At 40.6% G+C, this 22,287-nt stretch overlaps 1 protein-coding gene across 35 annotated transcripts in view; it reads right to left on the minus strand.

Moving 5' to 3' along the window:
• The window catches only part of TCF7L2 (transcription factor 7 like 2), a 203,028-nt gene that overhangs the window by 10,132 nt on the left and 170,609 nt on the right, over positions 1-22,287 (minus strand). For 18 of the 35 annotated variants that reach the window (XR_014712309.1, XR_014712310.1, XR_014712311.1 and 15 more), the window contains 6 exons: positions 18,635-18,767; positions 16,210-16,312; positions 13,274-13,360; positions 6,632-6,772; positions 5,404-5,563; positions 4,563-4,682 (listed from right to left, as the gene is read on the minus strand). Coding sequence is in view for 31 of the 35 variants with exons in the window: in XM_084633139.1 (XP_084489265.1) it covers positions 4,563-4,682; positions 5,404-5,563; positions 6,632-6,772; positions 13,274-13,360; positions 16,210-16,312; positions 18,635-18,767 (744 nt within the window). In the remaining 4 variants the exon portion in view is untranslated. The remainder of the gene's footprint in view (positions 1-4,562; positions 4,683-5,403; positions 5,564-6,631; positions 6,773-13,273; positions 13,361-16,209; positions 16,313-18,634; positions 18,768-22,287) is intronic. The other 17 variants (XR_014712312.1, XM_084633141.1, XM_084633140.1 and 14 more) reach the window with 6 other exon arrangements.

Here is a 22,287-nt window from a genome sequence, read left to right on the forward strand (position 1 = left end):
GGAACCATCTCTTTAACAGAGGACTGCTGGCGCCATTCCAGTCACTATACCTAAAGACTTTGGGAACAGAGAGGCGACACCTTGCTACGCAGTCCGGAGGCAATACATCACGCACACAAAACAGGGCTCAAAGTCCACTTTCATTTATACTGATGTAAATTCAGAGTAACTTCACTCAGTGGAGTAGCTCCACATTTACAACATTCTAACTGAAATCAGACTATTGACCCAGGCCTGTACATCTGTGGTTCTTATTTCAAGAGGTACTTGGATAGGTTAACAGACTGAAAAGACCCCCCAGAGTAGATTTATTTAATTTTTGCAGTATGCTTCAGAGAGAATTCAAGTATTTTTTTTTCCAGTTGGAGAAATCAGAGCAATATCAGACAAGGACCAGCTGGGACACAGACATGAGTCTGTTCCAGCAGCTCCTTTGCTGGTAAACACAATAAAAAGAGGGAGTGGATTCTGAGCCTCCTGACCACTGTACCAAGCCTTCAAGCCAGGTATCAAAGAGCTATAATTAAAAATGGCCGATGAGTATGTTTCTGCCAAGGATATTTTTGGTTCCTTATCAACATGAGCTTGGGAAACTCTGTTCCACACTAACAAACACTGGAGAAAGATGCCAACAGAGTCCCTTCACAGTCTCTTAAAAGAAGAGGAAAAATCATTTAATTTCAAATTTCTGTACAATGGAGAAGATATTTGATTATACATTTAAATCACAACGATAGCAGCTCTTACGGTGCCTCGCAGACAACACATTTCTCTTCTTTGCCTCATTACTCTACTCAGATGGAGATGGCAAGGTCCAAGGATTTTTCCATCCCTACACTACGCAAGTGCTCTGGCTAGAAGAGATCTAGATCTGGATATAAAACACTTACTGTCTATTTTGGCGTGTTCTCTTTCTTCTCCAGAACTAAGTCCACCTGCCTATTAGACCTTCTTATACTGATTCTCCTGTTAATAGCAAAGGTAATGTTGCTAGACCCATTCAGCATCCAAAGGAGTAGCATAGGAACTTGCTTTCAAAGGGAGGCATAAATTCACACCACTTCCCACAAGAGTTTTGTGATAAGTCCCACCCCTTTGCTGGAAGTTTACCCATAAGCACCCTTGTTTACCAAGTTACGCTAGATCAGCACCTCTAGCCCTGATGGTTCAAAATCCACTTAAAAACAGGCTTTGTCTGACAAGGATCTGCAGAAACTTCCCCTGCATCTTTCCGGATGCAGGAGAAACAAAGGAGTCCTGCTAATATCGAGGCCTATGGGAGGTACAGTTTCTCAGATCAGTACGTGGAAGACTGAATGTGCCTGCTGACACCAATGAGACCCTGACAAGGCATTCCCTAAATCCGCCTGAACTGAAGAGGAGGCTGAAATCTGCAGTTGCTAGAATGTGCTGCTTGCCTCTCTGAAGAGATGGGCTATGTGTATCTAAGCCTCAATGCTTGATGTGAAATTGCTGACGATGGGGTACGATTTAACAAGCTTTGGCACCCCCATCATGCCTCTCTTCTAGATCTCTGGAAGGTCTGTTGTCCAAAGAAAGCCTGAGGGGGGAGGAAAACTCCAAGAACGCTGAATGGAATGAAGGAGAGAGAGACAGAGAGAAAAAAACCAAACTCTGTAGATGATGTGTCTGTGTGATGCAAGGCTATTGAGCTCTCCTACTGAAGCAAGGTTCCCCCTGAAGGTCAGGGGGGGACACAGCATCAAGCCGCTGGGAAAGCATCAGCTTTCTCATCCTGTCCTTTTTAGCTTGAGAAGAAAGGGTTTCTCAGTGCTCACATGCTGAGGACAAATGTAAAGGTCCTAAACATTTAAGACACTGTACATGCCCATCTGTCAGCGACAGTCACTAAAGCAGAATGAACGTTCCTTGAAACCTCTTTTAAGCATACGGCAGGTCCTACCTCTACTCCTTATTGAACTCCCAAGAGGAAATCAGACTGCACAGTACCAAGAACTACTCAGCCCTATGGTCTGATGGTCTCAGTCCAGTCCATACCAAAAAGAATGTGCTTTTGCTGGAGGAGCTGGAATGAACTACCTCTGGATCCTAAGAAAATACCTCTCCTATGCCTCTGCCTATAAAGAGGATGCACAAGTATTGTTTTATGCCCAGGGAGCACAGAAAGATAAGGAAGAAAGGAGAGGAAGAGCTGGAGAATAAAGGCAGCTGCGAGGGAGGAGATGAGCGGATTTTGATACCACAAATGGCAAATACAGTTATTTAAATGGTAATATAACATTATTCCAGCACAGAGATATTTGGCATTCTATAACAAAGACTGCTACCTTTTAGTGTGTTGCAGACTGTGAAGTGTCTATCCTGTACTGTACACATCTGAGTGCACCTGCACAAACAGGTATATGTTGCTATACACAAAGTGAACAGTTTAAATGATTCATGGCAGAGCAATGTTTTTGGCTATCCTAGGAACCGATTAGACACAAAGGAGACAGCAGCAAAAAAAGCAAACAAAAGTTTACTAAATGCAATTGACATCAGTTTTACAGGCTTGGCCCCCAAATCTTCAGTGAGTTCTGCAAGGAAATACTCTACTGACAGCAATGGGACTCCACCAGAGAGTTTTCAAAAATCATAATAACTATATTATTGGGTAAGATTTTAAAGCTTCTTCCAAGCCACATGGTTGTGACAGCTACAAATCTCTTAAGAATTTTGGGAGCAGGGAATATCTTTCATACACGCAGATTTGAAGAAGAACTTGGTGTGTCTCGAAAGCTTGCCTCTCTCACCAACAGAAGTTGGTCCAATGAAAGATATTCCTTCCCCGCTTTGTCTCTCTAATATCCTGGGACCAACATGGCTACAATTATACTGCATACAAGCATTTTTGGGCTCAATCCTGTAAACATTACTACCAGATGTAGAGGAAAGCATAACATTCAACAGTGAGTGAGTGTTTTCAGGATTTGGCCTTAAGTTTGAAAGAGGAGATTTTATGCATATATGTTGGACATATCAATCATTAGGGAGAACTGGGATTGTACTATCACAAAGCGTATTACCAAATGAGCCTTTGGTAATCCCACTGGGGCTCCCCAGAGGAAATGGCCACACAAAAGAAAATGAGGAGTTAATCTCTCATCTGCTAGTAGATGCTAGGCTAGTGGTAGCCTTTCACAAGGAAAAGAAAAAAATAGTCGTACCGCAGCGGAATGGTTCAAAAGAAAAATATGGGAGGTGACTGCTACACACCACTTATGTATCCAGCAAACTAGACAGAGAAATTTGGTTACCATTTATTTGGTACTCAGACAAAGTACATTCACCTGCAAAAATACCAGCCCACTTGTCAATTTTTTGTTATTATTAACATGTGATTGACATGCCTGGTCTGTTAAATATATTGTAATCAGAGATTTCAGTCAATTTAATCAAATCACTAGAAACGACATCATAGGTGTTGTAATGATGCTTACTCTATACTATGGTAAAACCATGTTAAAACAGAGAGCTCTGGTAACTATATTCCTGTGTAACATCTCCTTAAACAAAAACTCGTTGCTGTAATGATTATTGTTTTGCTGCTGATATTTACATGCAAGTATCTGTAAACCTGTTAATACTTCCCAAATATAGGAAGAAGGGGCATTACTACATTATTGTGTTAGGAGGTTTTTAAGCTTCTACCAAGCCCCAGGATTGTAACAGCTATCAATCTGTTAAGAATTCATGGACTCAATTCTGTAAACACTTACTACCAGATATAGTGCTTAATTCTCATGGAAGAGCGCACTACACTCAATAGTAAGAGTGTTTGCAGGACTGGGGACTAAGTTGGGAACCAGACAGCTAACAGTAGCATATGCTGTGAACAGACTTTCTCAAGTGGGAAAATAAATAAAAATCAACCTGAATACATCCCACCAGTTGGCTGCAAATTGCAGTCTCAAGATATTTGTGTAAAAAGACCAAACAATAGAAGCATATTAAAACATGGCCACAGTAAGGCATAACATACGTGAAATATACAACAGTAGAGCGTGGAATAATTTATGTTAACCCCACTTGAGAGCAAGACTTTCAAACACAACACGCGTTGCCAGTCCTTCTCTGAAGCTAGGATAAGTCTTTCTTCCACTTTCCACTATACTCTCACACAGGTAAGCACAAGACACTAATGATTCATTTTTGGTGGGGAAGAAGGGGAGGAATCATGGGGAGATTTTTTTTTTTTTTTTTTTAAAGGAACACATGCCTAATAGCATCTTCCAGAGATTGGCATACGGAAGGCAGACACCCTGCAAGATGTCTTCACAGAGCTTTAATCACATGCCTCACTTCTAACCTTTTACATTCTTTGCTATCTCAGGGAAGGAGCCTCTTCCAAGTGGAGGGCTGTTAATTGTACCCAATTGTTTTGGCAATACGGGTGGAGCATCCGCTGTTGTTTCCAGACTGGGGTCCTGAGATGCCCTTTCAAAGTAGTGCTTGTACACGGTGTGTGGACGTAGGTCAGCAGGTTACAGAAAAACAATACATTTCTACAAACTCTACTACTGAAAAAAATATCCACCTACATAGCCACCTACATAGTTATCCCGTGCGGACCAGCCTGGGTAAAGCTGCATATGGAGCTGTCGTTCCTTTCTCGCTAGCTCATAGTATTTAGCTTGTTCTTCTCTGGATAATGCGTGCCACTGAGGTAGGGGAAGAGAAAAGAGAATCAAAAGCACAACTTTTTAAAATACAGTACATCAATAACAGTGTGTGTGTGTGTTCCATTTTCATAAAAACAGATTATCTGGCACACAGCCAGTTAATATTTTATTTATGACTCTGGTTTACCCAGCTGAGACTGAATTCATCATTTATATTCATTCAGTCCTTTTGTTTTTCTGAAGATGGGCCAAACCCACAATCATTTGTTAACGGGACCAAGATCTGAACCACCTCTGGTTTTGGAAAAGCATCCCTTCCTCATTATTCCCACACTCATTCCCGTATTCCGGTTTTTCCCCTAGTCCTTGTATTTACATTCTTCACAGCCACCCCACTTCCCCCAAAAAACCACAGTGAGCCATTTCTCAGGCCAAAATAACACGAAATCTGGGATTTCAAGTCCTTAGACCTGGAAATAGCATAAGAAGAATAGATCTCATTATTATTTCAGTCCCACAAGTGGCGCCACATAGCAAAATATGCTCATGAAAACAAAACACAAATACAAGCAGGAAGATATTCTGGTTTATTTTGATTTCTGTTGAAATAGAAGTTTCAACCCTATACACTTATCAAAATAATCTAGCAAAACATACCCAAAATAAGGACAACACACTATCTTTGCAATACATTTTTTTTCCTGAGGACTTTCACTTTCATGGTTTTCTCTCTCTCATTTTGGTTACATTAGTTACCTACCCTTCGACCAAGGATTTGATTGATGGCTGCACTCTCTTTCAACGTGCATTCTGCTACGACTTTTGCTCTCATTTCCTTCATATACAACATGAACGCATTAAGAGGTTTCTTTATGTGTGGCTTCTTTTTCTCTTCTTCTTTTTTGGAGTCCTGATGTTTTCTGGATGATGAAGACAAAACAGACAAAGAATCTCACAGTGAGAACTCTCGCAAGTTCATCATACTCATTCCCCCCAATCTCTATACATAAACCCTATTAAACAGGTCTGCAGCAAAACTACCTTCATTTTATACTTGCAACTTTTGCAACTGGCCACTGAAAACTACAGGTTTCAGGGTTCTCTAGAGTCAGCGGGCTGCTACATGAGAACCATTTCCACAGTCTTACAAGAAACCCACTTGGTGTATAGGTAACCTAGCCAGATATATTTTTATCCCTTTGGGAAACAGAAGTAAGGATAATAGGCCCAGATCCTCACACTGGAATCAATGGGAATTAGGAGACTAAATACCTTTGAGGATCTGGGCCATCATGCCTAGCAAAATGGGACCATGGTCCATGACTGGATTTGCTAGGCACTAACACAATGCAAATAATAATAAACCACATTCCCATGCCCCAAATATCACTTATATTATTAAATGGGGAAAAAATATTCAGTCCAGAGTAGGGAGTACCAGGCATGTTCTGAGTACAGGGCAGGAAAAACAAGATTCTCCTTAATTCTAATCCCAGAGCTGACACCAATTCCCTCTGTGGCTTTTGGCATGTCACTTATGCCCATTTCTCCCCCCCCCCCCCCCGCAAAAGTAGCCTCTAATTTTGGGTACCCTCATCTCTGAGTGCTCAGTTGGATGCTCTTATGTATCTCAAGCTGGGCATTTAAAAGAGAGGCAGACAAAATTATTGGACACCTTAATTATTGGACATCTTAACTAACACACTACATTTTCCCCAGCTGTGCAATATTAATAGCTACAAACCTACTTCTCAGGAGTGTTACAAGGAATTAAGTTATTTTTTATTATTATTATTATTATTATTATTTTGATACACAGGGCCAATGAAATTATGGTCAAATACATTTAGCAAAACCAATCAAACCTGTTCACATATATTTTATAATAAAATCACAGCAAAGTAAAACCCGAATTTTAAAAACACTGAGTGAAAACCCCCCTTGCAATTAGATTGTTCTAAAAATAAAACGATGAATGTAAAACTTACGAGCTGTGGAGTGAGCCAACATCACTCTGGGAAGATTCCTGTTTGACTGTTGGTGTGACTATGGCCGGATGAGGGATTCCAGTTGTATGTAAACTATGATGTGGCGGGACCATATGTGGAGGAAACCTAGAGGAGAGAAAGCTGTGTAAATCGTCAGAATAAAAATGAATGAATGGGGAGGGATGTATACACACATAAAAAAGGCACATAACAAGCACAGAACAGCTAGACAAAGCATATGAAAGCAGCAGCATTAATTAGTGATAAATTAAACATAATGATTCTTCTAATGTCATTAAAGCCAATCTTCCCCTTCATTATCATTACTGACATGAGACATTATGATTTTTAATATCCTTAACAAAAGGCAAGTTCAACTGACGAACTTGGATGGAAAAGTGGAATTTCAGCTACTTGCAGGGAAAGCAGTGGTGGATCCACTGCTTTATTGTAAAATTACCAGTGGCAACCAGTGAACCAATTTTTATAGTTCTAATCAGGTTGAGAATTAAGGATGACATCTTTTGTTGCATATTGACAGCGAAATAAAATATTAATGCTGCCACAATTTATATGCATTTTCGACATTCCTTGTATGTGCCTCATTAGCCACATTTTATGGATGGAACCAAATAATATATTTATTTGTGTTTGGTGAACCTCTGTGATATACTGTTTTACCAGAGGGTGGGAAGATCAGGGAATGAAGTGAATTTTGAACCATTAGGTTTACATAGGAAGGCTTAATCCCATTTAAAAAGCAAACAAACAAAACCTCAAAAAAAACTTCAGATTTTTTTTAAATGACAAAAATGTAGAGAAACTCCATCTATGCTAATTCACATAGTCAAATACATAGACATAGGCCTCAATCCTACAGATGGATCCAAAAGGAAATGTGGTCCATTTTTGTGAATCTAACTGCAGCATCAGGGCCATAAAATATACACACTAAAGCTGTTTTAAGCATATTCACAGATAACTTCTATTAAAAACAGCAACAAATAAACAAGCTTTTAAAAGAGCAATTAGCTTTGTTATTACTCAGTGGTTTTAAAAGGTTTAAAAGTAAATAAGAAAAAGCATGACCACAACTTTCTCTCAGGCAACCTCACTGAAGTCAATGGGATTTCATAGGCTGTAATCTGGCCTAGACCTTTGGGCCAAGGGGGATTTTACACTCTACAAAAACTCCAACCCCAAAATGGGCTGGAAAACAAAGTTGTGTGTTCTCTACACAATGTTTGCTATTTGTAAATGCCTGGATTCTGAGAGCAGTGAAAGTTGGCCCAGTGAAAGTTCCATATGTATGTCATATGTGTACAGCTGTAATCTGTAGCTATATTGTATTGGCTAAGGATAGGATTTTTCTTCTCCCGCGTGCATACAATATTTTCCTGCTAAATATCTATGTTGATAGATCTCTAGATTGATCTATGCTGCAATCTATACAACTCACTGCTATATTAAGTATGAATCTGTGCAAAGATCAGAGATGTGACAACAGCATTTAATGATATTTTAAAGTTAATTTTCTACCCTATATTAATACATTCTTTAAGAATGTACTGTCTAAATACTTTATACTGCATTTACGCAAGGACATGGAGTAACCCTTTGGTAGATAACCTTCCAGTACAGCTTTGCAGCTTTTTCTACTACCTCGTGGAGCTCAGGATTATTAGGAAGAAGGGGTGTTTTGGGTCTGATGGCAGAGGTGGGAAGAGATCTGACTGACAGGAGTGAAGAATTCAAAAGTGGTCAAAGCTTTGGAGAGGGAACTCAGGCCTCTGGCAGAAAGAGGTGGAGAAAAGGAAGGTGGTTTGGCCTTGATGGTAGGGGAAGAGGAGGACAGGGAGTAGACTGGGCTTATTATTTTTGACTTTTACTGTTGGTACCAAAGAGCCCTCATTGGCATGGGTCTCCAAGGAGGCTGTTCAACCACTCTCATGTCAGAAGGTCTCTCCCTCCCCACCCCGGAAAAGACAGGTGGATGGGAGCAAGGAGACAGAACATTTGAGCAGGGAAAGGAACTTTCTCTCTACACAGGTTAGCACAGTAGACAACACACTGGTTTTGGAGTCAGGAGACCTTAGTTCTCTTTCCATTTCTACCACTCAGCTGCTGTATGATCACGGGCAAGTCACTTCATCTCTCTGTGTCATTTTTCCCCCTCCTATCTCGTCTGTGTACTCTATCTTGTCTGTGTACTCTTGTCTGTCACTGTGTGTCTATGCCATGTATGGCACTGTAGGGCCCCAATCTTGGGCCTCTAGGCTCTAACAGGGTACAAATAATGAAAATAATCAATAGTGGGAACTCACTGTGAAGGGATGTAAGGAGATGAGGAGTAAATACAGGGTAAAATCCTGAACACACTGAAGTCAATAGGAGTTTTGACACGGAGTTCAATAGGGTCAGAATTTCAATCCCAATCTCCTCCCCACTCAAAGCAACCCCATATAAAACTCTATATAAACAGATTCTATACATAAATTCTATATCCTTTAAAAAAATAATCTAAACTCTAACTAAGGCTAAGCCTTTGCAAAAAAAAAACCCAACAGACACTCCTTGTCAGAGAAAATGAGGATCGCACTGGCATCAAGAATCTGTTTTTAAAATAACCTGTCTATAGATAGATAGATAATACATATACACACACACAAATGATACATACCACATATGCCATATATTACATCTGGTCATAAAAATCTCAGTTGAAACAAATTTTCAACAAAAAATATTGGTTTAATTTTTTTTTTTTGGCAGAATGTTTAATTGGAGCGGGTCAAAAAATGAAAAAAAAAATCTATTTAACCATTGTCTTAATTTGTACAGAAATTTCAAAATCTTCTAAATTTTGGAACCAGCCCTTTTAACTGTGTGTGTGTGTGTATATATGCACGCATTAATTATATGTATGCAGGTGTATGTACATACAACACACACATATTGGGAGAAATCCTGGTCCCACTGTAGTCAATGGCAAAATCTTCCACTGACTTCCATGGAGCCAGGATATCATCCATCATATTTTACATTTCAAAGACGTGGCAACCTCTATCAACAGGCAACTATCACTGAATAATCACTTGCTGATAGCTAAACTTTAGTAGTGGCATCTGTCCAAGGGAGGTTTTGTGTTTGCCAGGAACTTCTATTTATTGTTTAATAGTGAGAATGGCTTCCTTCTGAGTTAATAAACTGCAGATACAAAGTTTAGCTGCATTATGGAAAAGAGAGTAAGCTGAAGCTTGGTATTGCAAGTTTTTTGTTATGTTTTTGGCTTTCAAAGTACGATTCAAGGGTCTAATTCAAACCCAAAAGGTCAACAGAACCTTCCCGTTGACTTCAATGAGCTTTGGGTGAGATCCCAAGTCTGTTCAGTTATTTATTTATTTATAATCGCATGGAAGTCAGCGCTGGGGAGTGCTAACTATGGAGCTGGCTTAATTCCAGCTTGGGTCATTACATTCTGCAAAACTAAATTTCCCTTGAAATTTCCATTACAAAAGGTATTCTTCACTGCCACTGCATAACTGCTGTATAGTGTTACAGTGTACTGTCAAATTATTGCCAGGTTTCACTTCAGAGGTGGCTGCTTTTCAGTGGTGGGTGTAGTGTTTACCCATCAGTGTGTTAAGTTAGTTACACTTTGCATTAAGGATAAATTTATAAATAGTTTATAATGGGGTAATAAAGGATCAATAGATAATCACGCTGCAGTTATTAATAGTGTTTCCAGTGTCTGGTTGGTGTTATAAGGACATTATTAGAAAGTTATAAACAACCCCTGGACACTAACAATTGATTCAACAATTATTAATAATTTATTAACCCTTCATAAACTATTTATAGTTGTGTCCTTAATTATTAAGTGTGACTATTAAGATGGTAAAGACCCTTGGGAATATTCTGGGCAGAAAAGCACGAAAAACATGCAAGGTCAATATCACAGTGCAGGTAATTATGGGTAGACTTTTTAAAACTGTTTTTAAGGAATGTAGACTAGGGCCTTCGGAGGGATGGGTATGTGAGCCTGGGTGTGAGACACTGAGTATGCATGTGTGTGTGTGTGAGAGAGAGAAACTGGAATATGCCACTGTTTTTACAGCCAGAGAGCGAGCACATAGTACATTTCAGAGCGACTTCCATTACACATTCAAAACTCCTCTCCGGCATTGTGCCTACGTACTGCAGCGTTTCCAGAACCGAGCAGAGTCATGACAGAACATGCTTCTTGAAGAGCCTGGGCACATGTGGGGGAGTTCCTGATGGAATAGCAGCCTTCTGTCTGAACTACCTAGCTTCTGAGGGTAAACATTAGACTTGTTCACATTGCTCAGCTACGGATGCGTGCAGGTGTGTTTCATATGTGCACTCACAGATGACATGGCATGTGAGAAAACATGCGCATAACTACACATTTTAAGGTGGTCTGTCCATAGGAATTGCCCATACTTGGTAAAATACAAAAGGAGTTTTTGGGCAGCAACAAAGAATAAATATGTCTAAACATATCGCTTGGTATCCAGATGTGTGTCTGTGCACGTGTATGTAATATAAATACAGATAAAAAAAAAGATGGTGTGCATGCGTGCACGCATATGCAAACACCAGCCGTGCCCCCAGCCCAGTACACACACCTTTGCCTGAGAAATTCCTTTCTTCAGACAAGATTCCCATGAATTGCAATAAACATCCTAACAATTCTAAGCAGCTCATTATATACCCCTGTCTGCTTTTATGGCTCCAAGCCAGAATATAATGATGAGCCTTAACTTGTTAAGGACAACTAATTTTTTGTTCCTAGCTGTCTCAGGGGCTTCTCCCTTACTCACTCTCACTTTACTTCACTGTTGACATGTTTCTGTTAACTGGATGTCATCTGCCTGCCTTGATTTTATGCACAAGCAGTGGGATGCATTTTTCTGTGCAACAATTCTGCTTTGAGTTGCATTAGATTTGTCATTATTCTCTCATTTCCCCCTTGCACTTGTAACATTTCATCTATTCCTGCCTTATTTTTTGAGCCATGGTGCACCCACATTATGGTTTATACATGATCTTGCTCCCTTTGAAGCCGGCAGATTTCAGAGCCAGCCCTCGTCAGGAGAAGTGCCTGCTACCAATTTAGCAGGCTGAGGGCCCCGAGCTCCAACATCTCAATCTAAAGGGGGTCACAGGGTGGCACAAGCGAGTGTCAGCAAGTGCTGTTTAATTGCCAATCTAGGCTTCTCCACGGTGTTTAAAGTATAATGACCCATCACTTAATTCTGCGAAGTCCTGGCCCTGCTGCTGAATGGAATGAATATCAAAGGGTGTGCTAGAACAGGGCAAGGATCCTACATTCCCTATAACTGCCATAAGTATAATAGACCTGTGCTTCTGTAGTCCCATTACCACAATAATGTATTTAATTTGCTGTATACTTTTTTTTAACTAGCTACCTTTCATAAGGCCTGTCTTGGGAATACAGCATCCCCCCAAAAGAAAGAAAGAAAGAAAGAAACTACCCTCACTAATAATAATTAAACTAAACCAAGTTCTATTTTGCCTCACCTCACACCTTCAAATCTTTTGTACATATTTTAAAGACTAAAGAGGAATTGTCACTTAATTTGCAGCTTTTCCTCAGCCCTGGATCTCTGTCTGCACTGGGCCCTTTTATACAAATTTAGGTTTTCAGGCATCTCTTTTTATTCACTGTATCAACAAGTGAACGTTCTGTTATCAAGTTTATTCTTTCTTCTCTAACACATACAGAGTGTTTCCCCACTCACTCTCCAGCCCTGGCTACAGGTTTCTGTTACTCAAGGTAGGAGTTACCATTCTCTACTCAAATCTTCCTCTGTACTCTAACCTGCATGTATTAACCACAGAGATGTAGGCGAGCGGGAAACAGGGGAAAGAGACGTGGAACCTTGCTATGTAATGCATGCTAATTTAATTATGTGCCATCATCAAAATGGATTAGCTGTTTCAGCCCATCAGGAAAGTCTAAACCTCCACCGATTTAATTAACCAGACTGAAAATCAGATGAACAGAAAATAAAACTATCATTAGGAGCAATTAGTGATTACTTAAACATAGTGCTGCCAACCAGTTTGTAAATAAAACTAGCAGCCCCTGGAAAATTAGCTGGAATTAATTGGAGATAGGGAGGGGGACAAATATATACTTCTAAAGCTTCAGAGGGTCAGGAAGGTACTTTTATGTTGACTACTAGTGTTTTGAGCTCCGGAAAGGGAAAAAAGCACAATAACCTTCCTTCCAACTCAGTCTGAATAACAATAATACACCCACACCCTTCCCTTTCTTACACAGAGCACTGCTCTGGATGATAGCCACTGAGAAACCAGAACGTGTCAGGACTTCTTGCTTTTTCAATGTCATGGACTACCATATTTCTCAATTAGTCGGCTTTAAAAAACACAGCCCCCACCTGCCAAACCTTGATGTTCAATGGCTGTGCTGTGACTCCCTTTCTCATCAGATGGGACAATTCTGTTTTTTGAAAACTGGAAATGACTGCAAATCCAGAAATGCATTTTCTAGATGAAACACACTTCTCTACAGAGAATGTTAAGAGGAGTTACATTTGCCCTTGATTCAGGACCTCAGTACTTTGAACTCACCTTGACATGGAAGCATTGACAGTCAGAGCTGTTGGGTAGGGATGCCGGAATCCCCCTGTTGTGATTGGGTAAACTGGCTGACCTTGCCTGGAAAGAAGAAGGGAAAAAAATAGTGAGAGAAAGAAAAAAGGGCTTAAAAAAACCCCCCAACTTCTCTCTGCACAGTAAGCTTTATTCTCATTTGATCAGAACAAAAATCTTGGGGATTGTACAGCAAGGATCAAAGGAAAGAAACACAGAACAATTTGAATGCCATAAATCTGATAGGAATGGCTAATTAAATTTTATAACCTCTGCTTATGTCAATAGAGACCCTCTCCCCAAGCTGAAACTAGGTGTTTTGTTGTAATAATTAAAGGCGAAGTCTCGCTTGCTTTAATGGAGCCATCACACTAATTGAGGGCTACACATCCAAAGGAAAACAATAATGAATGTAAATTTATACCAAAATAAAGTACAGTGAATCAAAGGACTTCAGTTGCGCTTTGGGCCTCTTTCGGTATTTAGATCTCGGTGAGAAAACATTAAATTAACAGAGCTTAATTTGTAGCCTTTTGTCAGATTAACAAGTGTTGACAAGAGTTACCGGGGGAGAGTCCCCAAGAAGTATTGTGGGTAACCAATAGACAATCACACCTCATTACAATAATTAAAAAATACAGCAACATGCAAAACAGCATACTCATGAAAGACACACAACTTTTTCTGATTGAGATTTGTCTGTGTTGGCTAGTTCTTTTTATCTGTCCTTCAAATACATATCAGCTGTGCTGGTAGGATACTTATGTTTTGTTTTTTAAGCATAACCCATTTGAGATAACCAGGCCAGTTTAGGATAGGTGGCTCCAGTAGCTAATTGTGACCACAAAAAAGGTAGAGAATTTAAAAATAAAAACCCTTATCTACCTTTGCTGGATGTTTGTATTATTGTTTAAACTAAAAAAAGGATTTGTTTTTTTAATGATGGGATTATTGGTATCAACCCACAAAAAGAATGTAAAAATTGTGAGTAGATAAATAAATACAGCAGGGTAAATTGATGGTTTGGGTTGTAAGCCTCCTACCTGATATGCAGCTGAGTGTTTCCACATGCATTAGGAAACTGGCTACCAAATCCTGTGGTTATATGCACCTGCATATGGCAGACATGATCTAATGCCCAAAAGTGACACGTATGCCCACAAAATGCCAAGACACAATAAGGCTGCACTAGAAAGGAGAAAAAAAGGGACACCTGACCATGGCTAAAAGATGAGGGCACTTTTATCCATTACTCCCTCACTTTAACTTTACAGTTTTTGGTCACAAGCTGAGTGTATTTACTTTATATGTCAGGAGTCCAAAAGACTCAGGTGATGCCTGAGAACTATACAGGTTGGATGTGAGGAAAAAAAAAAATAGCCAGTGCATACAAGTGTGGGGCCTGCATCCTAAAGGTAAGCTGGTTTACCGAGCAAGAGAGAAATTGCCACATACGTACAGGGATTCGGTTTAGATAGAACAATATCTTGGGTTTCTGTTTCTGCTAGAGCTGTGCATTTCTGGTGAAATTCACCCCTTTGGACAGGGCCAGCACAAGGGTGAGCTTCAAACCCCTCCTCTTCCTAGTGTGAAGACCCCTTCATGCCCTGTAAGCACCAAGCACCATAACCCTGTGAGGAGGGGAAGTGTGTGAAACAACCTCTCATGTGGGCTTCTGAGGAGGGATCACTGCGGCCAGGTCATGTCAAGGTCTCCCTGAATTCACATGTGCATATCCAGTGAATAGGGACTCCCCGTAGCTGGAATAGAGGCCATGGGAGGACTGCACTGCTCCCCCAATTCACGTCCTCGGGTCTAGGTATATGTATGAATTTTATGGCCTCCTACTCAGTTCCTTATATATATATATATTCCATTTCCTCAAGGACAGGTGAACTTCATCCTATGTGGCTAGAGCAAATAACCTAGAGCATAATGCAGTACTCATGCCCTTGGGCAACTCAGCCTGAGCTTCCCAATATCAATGAGGCCTGAAATATCCTTTATATGTGAATAAAACATCTTATGGTAATAAAGAATTATACTGTAATGCAGAGACCCCTTTCTTCCAGGACCTCAGTGCACTTTACAAACAATAATCAATTAAACTGCATAGAAGCCCTGTGGGGCAAGGAGGTATTATAAACCCATTTCAGAGATGGCAACATAAAGGCAGCAGGTACCAATGACTCACTGCATTTCTTTTGAGGGACTCCCATTCCCTACAAGTTCTACGTGTTCAAAAAATAATCAAATGGACATTCCCCATGGGGTGTTTTGTGGTGGGTTTTTTTGGCCACCTTTAATCTGAACTAATTCACTTTTCTTGTCTTTAATAAAAGTTCACTCCTAAGTTGCTACTTTTTCAACCAGGTGTCACCCATTTCGCCAGACAACGTAAACTCTGCCCACCCCCACATGGAAAACAGGGACTCACAGCATAGAAGAGCAATGCAGTTGTAATTACAGAGTTACGTTAATGGTGACATGATTTAACCAAAAAACAAAAAACGCACACCCCTGAAACTATCATCAGTCACCACAAAATCAAACTCAGGGGTGTGTGAAAAATGAGACATCCAGCAAAAATGTATTTATAAAAGTGTTTTAATGGCGGGCGGGGGGGGGGGGGGGGGGGGAGCGGCGGGGCTATGAATTTATGCCTCACAGGCCATCGGTTGGTTAAAGACAACATGTGTAGCAATGCCCTAGTGCCCATGTTTGCTTAATAGCATATGACTTGGTATCAGAGCCCCAGGTTTATTTAATCTTTATTGAGTAGTTATCAGTTCACCCACATCATAAAGTGGCAGCTGGCAAATACACTTATCTCAACACATATACACACTTATTTTTACATTAAAAATTATACATGTCAAAAAACCAAAATGGAAATAAAAAATGGAACTCCTTACTGTGGTACTAACCATCCTAGCGGATGGGGGATTTGCCCTACAGTGCCCGGTGATAACGGATAATAAGGAGATATATCCGGAGGATGCGGAGGCCTTGGAATTCCTAGGGAAGAGGAAAGTGAAATGGCATAAATACTGGGTCAGGAAAGGAAATAAAAGGGGGTAGAAAAATCAAATAGGTTTCTATGCCGTGACTTTGGTTACTAGTTCCAAGAGTTGGCCCACTGCCTCAACCTCCACTTGCCAGAATGGGCCACTTTGTATTGTAAGTAAATGAGATTCATCAAAAGACAGGGGAGGTTTGATCCTTCCTACCCTGACACCAATCAAAGACCATTATTAATTATTTGTATTGCAACAGTCCTTACAGTTCCATCTGGACCCAGACCCCACAGTACTCAGCGCTGTACAAATAGAACAAAAAGATGGTCCCCTCCCACAATCATTCCGGATTTTTCTCTGGATGGAGCCCTCAGCCATTCCCCTCCATTCTGAGTAAACCTCCAAAATAAACCATATATTTCCAAGTGGTTCCCCCCTTTTGGGTGCGCATGAGGCATTTGGTTTTGTGTCTCCACTCTATCCTAAAATCTTGAAGGCGAGAAGACAGAGTCCTGACAGTGTTTGGTAAAAAGAAGAGGCGTGGGGATATTTTAGTCCTGTTGCGGTACATATTCAGAGCTAAAGGAATTCAGCTCCAAATAGAAGATCTGATCTTGCAACCCTTACCTTTGGAGTCAATGGGACTTCTTCAGGTAATGGTTATAGGACTGGGACCTTCAAATAGTATGGCAGAAGCAGAATTAAAACAGAGAGCATTAAAAGGAAGGGGCACTGCATTCATGGCTGAAAAAGTATTTTTTTTAAATCACTCAGGAAGCTTTTAATCTCTAAATTAAATCTCCTTGTGTGACATTTTCATGCAGACACTGCTTTTTCTCCATTACAAAAACCAAACAGATTAACTGAGCTTTAACCATACAGTGAGCTATTTGCACACTTGAAAGAATGTTCACAGAAGAAAAGTAAACAGTCTACAGACGTTAATCATATGTTTTACGATAACCATTTAAAAGCTATTCCCTGTACTGCCATTATTTAAATGAGTGGTTGACTATGCCATTCACTTTACAGGGATGGCTAGATGGCTCCTTTTAAGCCATGCAAAGTTAGCACTAAATACAATTAAAAGAAAGCCCCAGCTGCGGTGTGTAAAGTGAACAACAGTTAATAGTGTACCAGTTCATTCACGGACTGGGGTTTAGATAATTTATCTGCATATGATAGGCACAGCATAGAGCAATTCTTTCGACAAACTCTGACATGTATTCACTGTTTCAAATTTGCCTTCTAATTAACTAGCAGGGATTTGGATTAACAAAAACAAAACACTGCCACTGAGAATTCTGTGGAGCTTGAAAAACGGAAGATTGACTCTATCGGTATCAGGACATGCAGTAAAACACCCATGGCTGGCCGGGGTCAGCTGACTCCAGCTCGTGGGGCTCAGGCTCTGCGGCTATAAAATTGCAGTGTAGATGTTTGGGTTGAGGCTGGAGCCTGGGCTCTGGGACCTTCCAGTCTTGTGGGGTCTCAGAGCCCAGTCTGCAGCCCAAGCCCGAATGTTTACACTGCAGTTTTATAGACCCACGGCCTATGCTCCCCGGGCCCAAGTCAGCTGACATGGGCCAGCCGTGGGTGTTTAACTGGAGTATAGACATATCCTATATGACTTATCTGAGGCCTCATGTTAAACAGAGACCCCTTTTTAAAGTTAAAATAACATGTAAATTCTATTCTGCTAAAACCAATAAATCTAGGCAGGGTTTTACATTGCTCTATATTCAAGAAGATTGCTCTTCAGGGTGAACTGAGACTTGGGTAGACCTACATTTTGGGGGGAAAAGCTGCAAGCGTGCAGATGGAACTAAAGCAGCACGGGTGGATGGAAATTCAACACTATAAGAGAAAAATGGCCAAACCCCTGACACAGAAACAATGGGTTTGGGGGAATCAGAGAGATTCATTTTGAAACTGGCTGCGACCTACCACCTTTAAAATTCCAGCTGCAATTTTGTAAGTGCAGATCACAGAATGAACATGTTTAACTCCTTGGGTTGCTCCTGCAAATCAGGCGGAGATCTAACTGTGTATTCTGTGCTCCACCTCTGCTGCACAGAAATACAGGCACAGATGACTGCAGGCCCAGCGTTCCATGTGCAGCTTCCTGGGCCTTTCATGAAAACTTAGCCCAATAGGTTTATATCTAAAGTTTCACTAATTTAGGAGAGTGATTCAAAAGCAAATTGGATTCGCTCAGGGTATTTCACAACCATTTGCCACTGCAGCATGGGAAATCCACCCCTCAAAACAAACAACATAGACGACTTCCTCCAACCCCCTCCCAACGAGACTCCCCACCTACCTGTTTTTGGATCTACGTCGGCTGGTAAATGGGGAGGAGGGTTTCCTGGCGTGAAATGCTCATTGCTGTACGTGATAAGCGGCGTGAGAGGGTGTACGTGGTGTGGGTGCTGCACAACCGGCACTTTGTTAGACTGTCAAAAGAAAAAGGGGATGTGGGGGGGACACCCTTTGTTAGCAATGCTGCACACTCATCCCCCCTAACCCTTGGGGATTATCTAAAGAAACGTACGTTGCCACAAGGTTGTAACATGATTCTTATGTTTTCCCTCGTGTTTCTGCCACAATTTCCTTCCCCCTCCCCCCATTCCTGTTCACAAGTAAGTGGGTAAGAATCTTTCTTTATTCTCTTTGACCCTTCGTGCTCCCGAATGGGGCAGTAGATCTTTTTTTTCTTACGACTTCTCATGCTTCACCTCTGTGATGCATGCAAGCTCTTCAGTGAGATGCTGATGGAGTCCCCCAGTTTAATTAGCAAGAGTCCCAAATGCTTAGTGACCTGAAGGTCTTCCCTTCTCTCCCAGCTACCAGTCAACATTTTACAATTCTTTTATAAAGAGCCTGCATAAAAAGTCCTCCTAATTTTGGAGTATTCCCTTCATCTGGCAGCACTAAACAGCCAGATGATCACCTGCATATTTTATGCATATTATAAGAGACCTGATTCATTATCAATTCAACAGATAGCACTAATAAGATGCTGGATACTAATAACTGGATACTGATGAATTGTGCTACCAAAACATGCAGATTTTCTAATAATGGCAAGAATGTAGATACAGACACTGAAATGAAAACTCATTGGGTGAAAACAAAAACAAAAACCCCACCCCAAAAAGTCATGCAAATCTCAGGGTTTTTTTTTTTTTGTTATGTTTTCATAACTGGCAAAATTATTCTCTTTCTTTAGAAAGAAATACAGACCGAAAGAAAGAAGATCACAAAGAAAAAAATTAAGCTGAAACAAGTGAACTGCTGGACCATTTACTGCAAGTAATCCAATTGCAAAAAACCCTATTCCCCACAGAGGATTTTCACTAAAATCCTACAACAGGGACATTTAACCAGATTAGGTACCAGCAAAGATAAAGAGGCTAGTATTAGATGATGAATGGATTAGAGTCAAGTTTCATTTTAGAATGTGTCTTCATTTCCTTTTATTACTTTAAGTAAGGAACAACTTGCATTAACATCAAGTAAAAGGAATCACATTAAAAGAAAGAAGGGATACTTCAGCAGCACCCGCGAGCGCCACTACAGTTCAGGGTCTGTCAGCGTTTTCATTCTACACCCCATTCCTAAAGGGCACGAGCATTCAGAGGGCTGAAACTTGCCAGTACAAGCTGTCGAGCAGATATTTTTTTCCCAGTGCTATATTAAACAAAATATTACTTGAGCTCAGTCTGAATATTTTGGGCATCTCTTAAAAGCACATTTAATTTTTATTTCCAACTTTTGTTAAAGGGTGATCATTTCTACAGCAGGAAGGGAAAAAAGCATACTGAATTTTGAAAAATACCACACATCTCAAATGCAGGTTAATGTCTTACCTATCTCCTATTGGGGGCAGATTCAAATAATAGTTTATGAGCTCTTTTCCATAACTTTTGCTTTGTTTTTATTTTATTTTTTAATCTCTTCACACAGTGGCGCAGGCCAAATAGTAGCTGTGTGACATAGATCATGGCTAGTATGTGAAATCCAGTGCTGCCAATTACAGTGTGTTGTGCTCACAGGATCATCGGTCGTGTCATACAGACTTCAACACTTGACCACAACAGTTACTCTGGATTTACGGCAGGGTGTCCGAGGGCTGGATTTGGCCCCTTATGTGAAAAAAGTCAATTGAACTATCCTAACAAAGTTCTGTGTTCTTAAGAGTGAACTATCCTAGAAAAGTTTGGCAATACTGAAAACTTTGGTAAGGGTTTCAAATAAGTCATATTAGGTATTGTTCAAAGAGACACACATTGTCCAAACTACCAAGCTTCTCCATGCAGCACCATGTGACATTCTGTGCAAAGCAACTGTCTAAAGACTACGGATCACCAAGAATTATAATTCCTGACAAGACAGAATCACTGGCCAAGAGATTTGTGAATCTTTATTGTTGGGTAACACATGGTGTGACTGGTAAGAGTGGCACAGAGAAGCAACTGGGAAGGGCACTGCTAGACATCAGGTTGGAAAAGCATTCAGCCAACCCCAGTATGCTAACAAAATAAGGTATGGCTTTTACAGAAGGCTAATTTTTTGACAGAAACCATTAAACAACCCAAGCTGATTACCGGAAAATTAAAAAAAAAAAAATTACCGAGGAAACAACTTTGGAGGGTCAGACAAACTGACAAAAACAACAGCATTTAGAATAACACTGGCTTTGTATACTTATCAGCCCCTGTGGTGGCCTGGCTCTGACAGTGCACGTAAACTGTGTGAAACCACCACCCACTGCTCTGATGTTTCAAGAGCCCCTGCAACACCACTGCAAAATGGCGTGAGTCAAGCATGAAGAGACAAATTATCATTTTACTTAACACCTTGCCAACAAAGAAACGGAAGTCTGAGCCTGACCCTGCAAACCTTTCCTCAGGTGAATAGATTTCATTCATGCAATTGGGTCCCTCTGAAGTCAAAGGGATGACTCATGCGAGTATGGGTTTATAGGATCTGGGCCTTTGGCTCTTCCCAGCCCTGTGATCATGCTGGAGGAGGCGGGGGGCAGGGAGGAGCGGATTTGGGGAGGTTGGGGAAATTACAGTTGCATTTTAAACACGGCAAAAAAAACCAAAAACCAATCAAGTCGGATCGGAACTGTATCACTACACTACAGCCAACCTAGATTTCTCTGCATTTGTATTATATTTAATATTCCGTATTTAGCAGATCAAAAAAGAAGGGGGAGAGGTCTTGCCTCAGTGTGAAGAGAGCCAATAATTTACAAGAGGAAGAGATGAATGGTTTAGAAGAACTGCCAATTATTCATAAACCAAATAAACAAGCTTGTCTTTAAAGCAGCATTACTGAACTATATTAAATAAGCGTCCTTGAAAAACAGCACAAGACAGGATTACGTTGTGGGCAAGGGCAGGCTTAATGCTGAACTTGCTTCTCACGATGAAGTCAATGGGAGCTTTGCCTGAGTCACAAGTGCCGTCCCTAACACTCCCCAGTGGCTATAACAAGGTGTATCATAAAAGTTACAGATAGTAAAGACCTATTAGATCATTTTAGCCCATCCCCCTTGTCAATGCATGATGGCTCTCTGTAGTATATTTTCTAGTACTTTGCCCACGATAGTTTAAGATATAAGATAAAAGCCATTCTGAGAAAATGGAATTTCTTTTCTGGAAACAGCAACTTTAAACATCCCATTCATGGTATGTGACATGTGAAAAGTGGGGCTGTACCACTAATATAGATTAGCAACAATGTATGCAACAGCAGAAAGAGAATCCCCCAAAATACACATCTACAGCATACCAAGGAACCTGATAGGAAGCCCCTCCTCCTAATGCTCCTAAAGCAAGGTATTTAGTGCTTTGGATTGAAGGGGGGAAGAGGACAAAAAATACAAATTACAACAAAAGTTTGTTTTTCTTTATTGGCTATGTCTGATACAGGAAAGATGAAAAATTGGACCCATGTGGAATC

Source organism: Lepidochelys olivacea, assembly GCF_965140295.1.
Source record: "Lepidochelys olivacea isolate rLepOli2 genome assembly, chromosome: 7".
In the NCBI taxonomy this organism is placed as follows: Eukaryota; Metazoa; Chordata; order Testudines; family Cheloniidae; genus Lepidochelys; species Lepidochelys olivacea.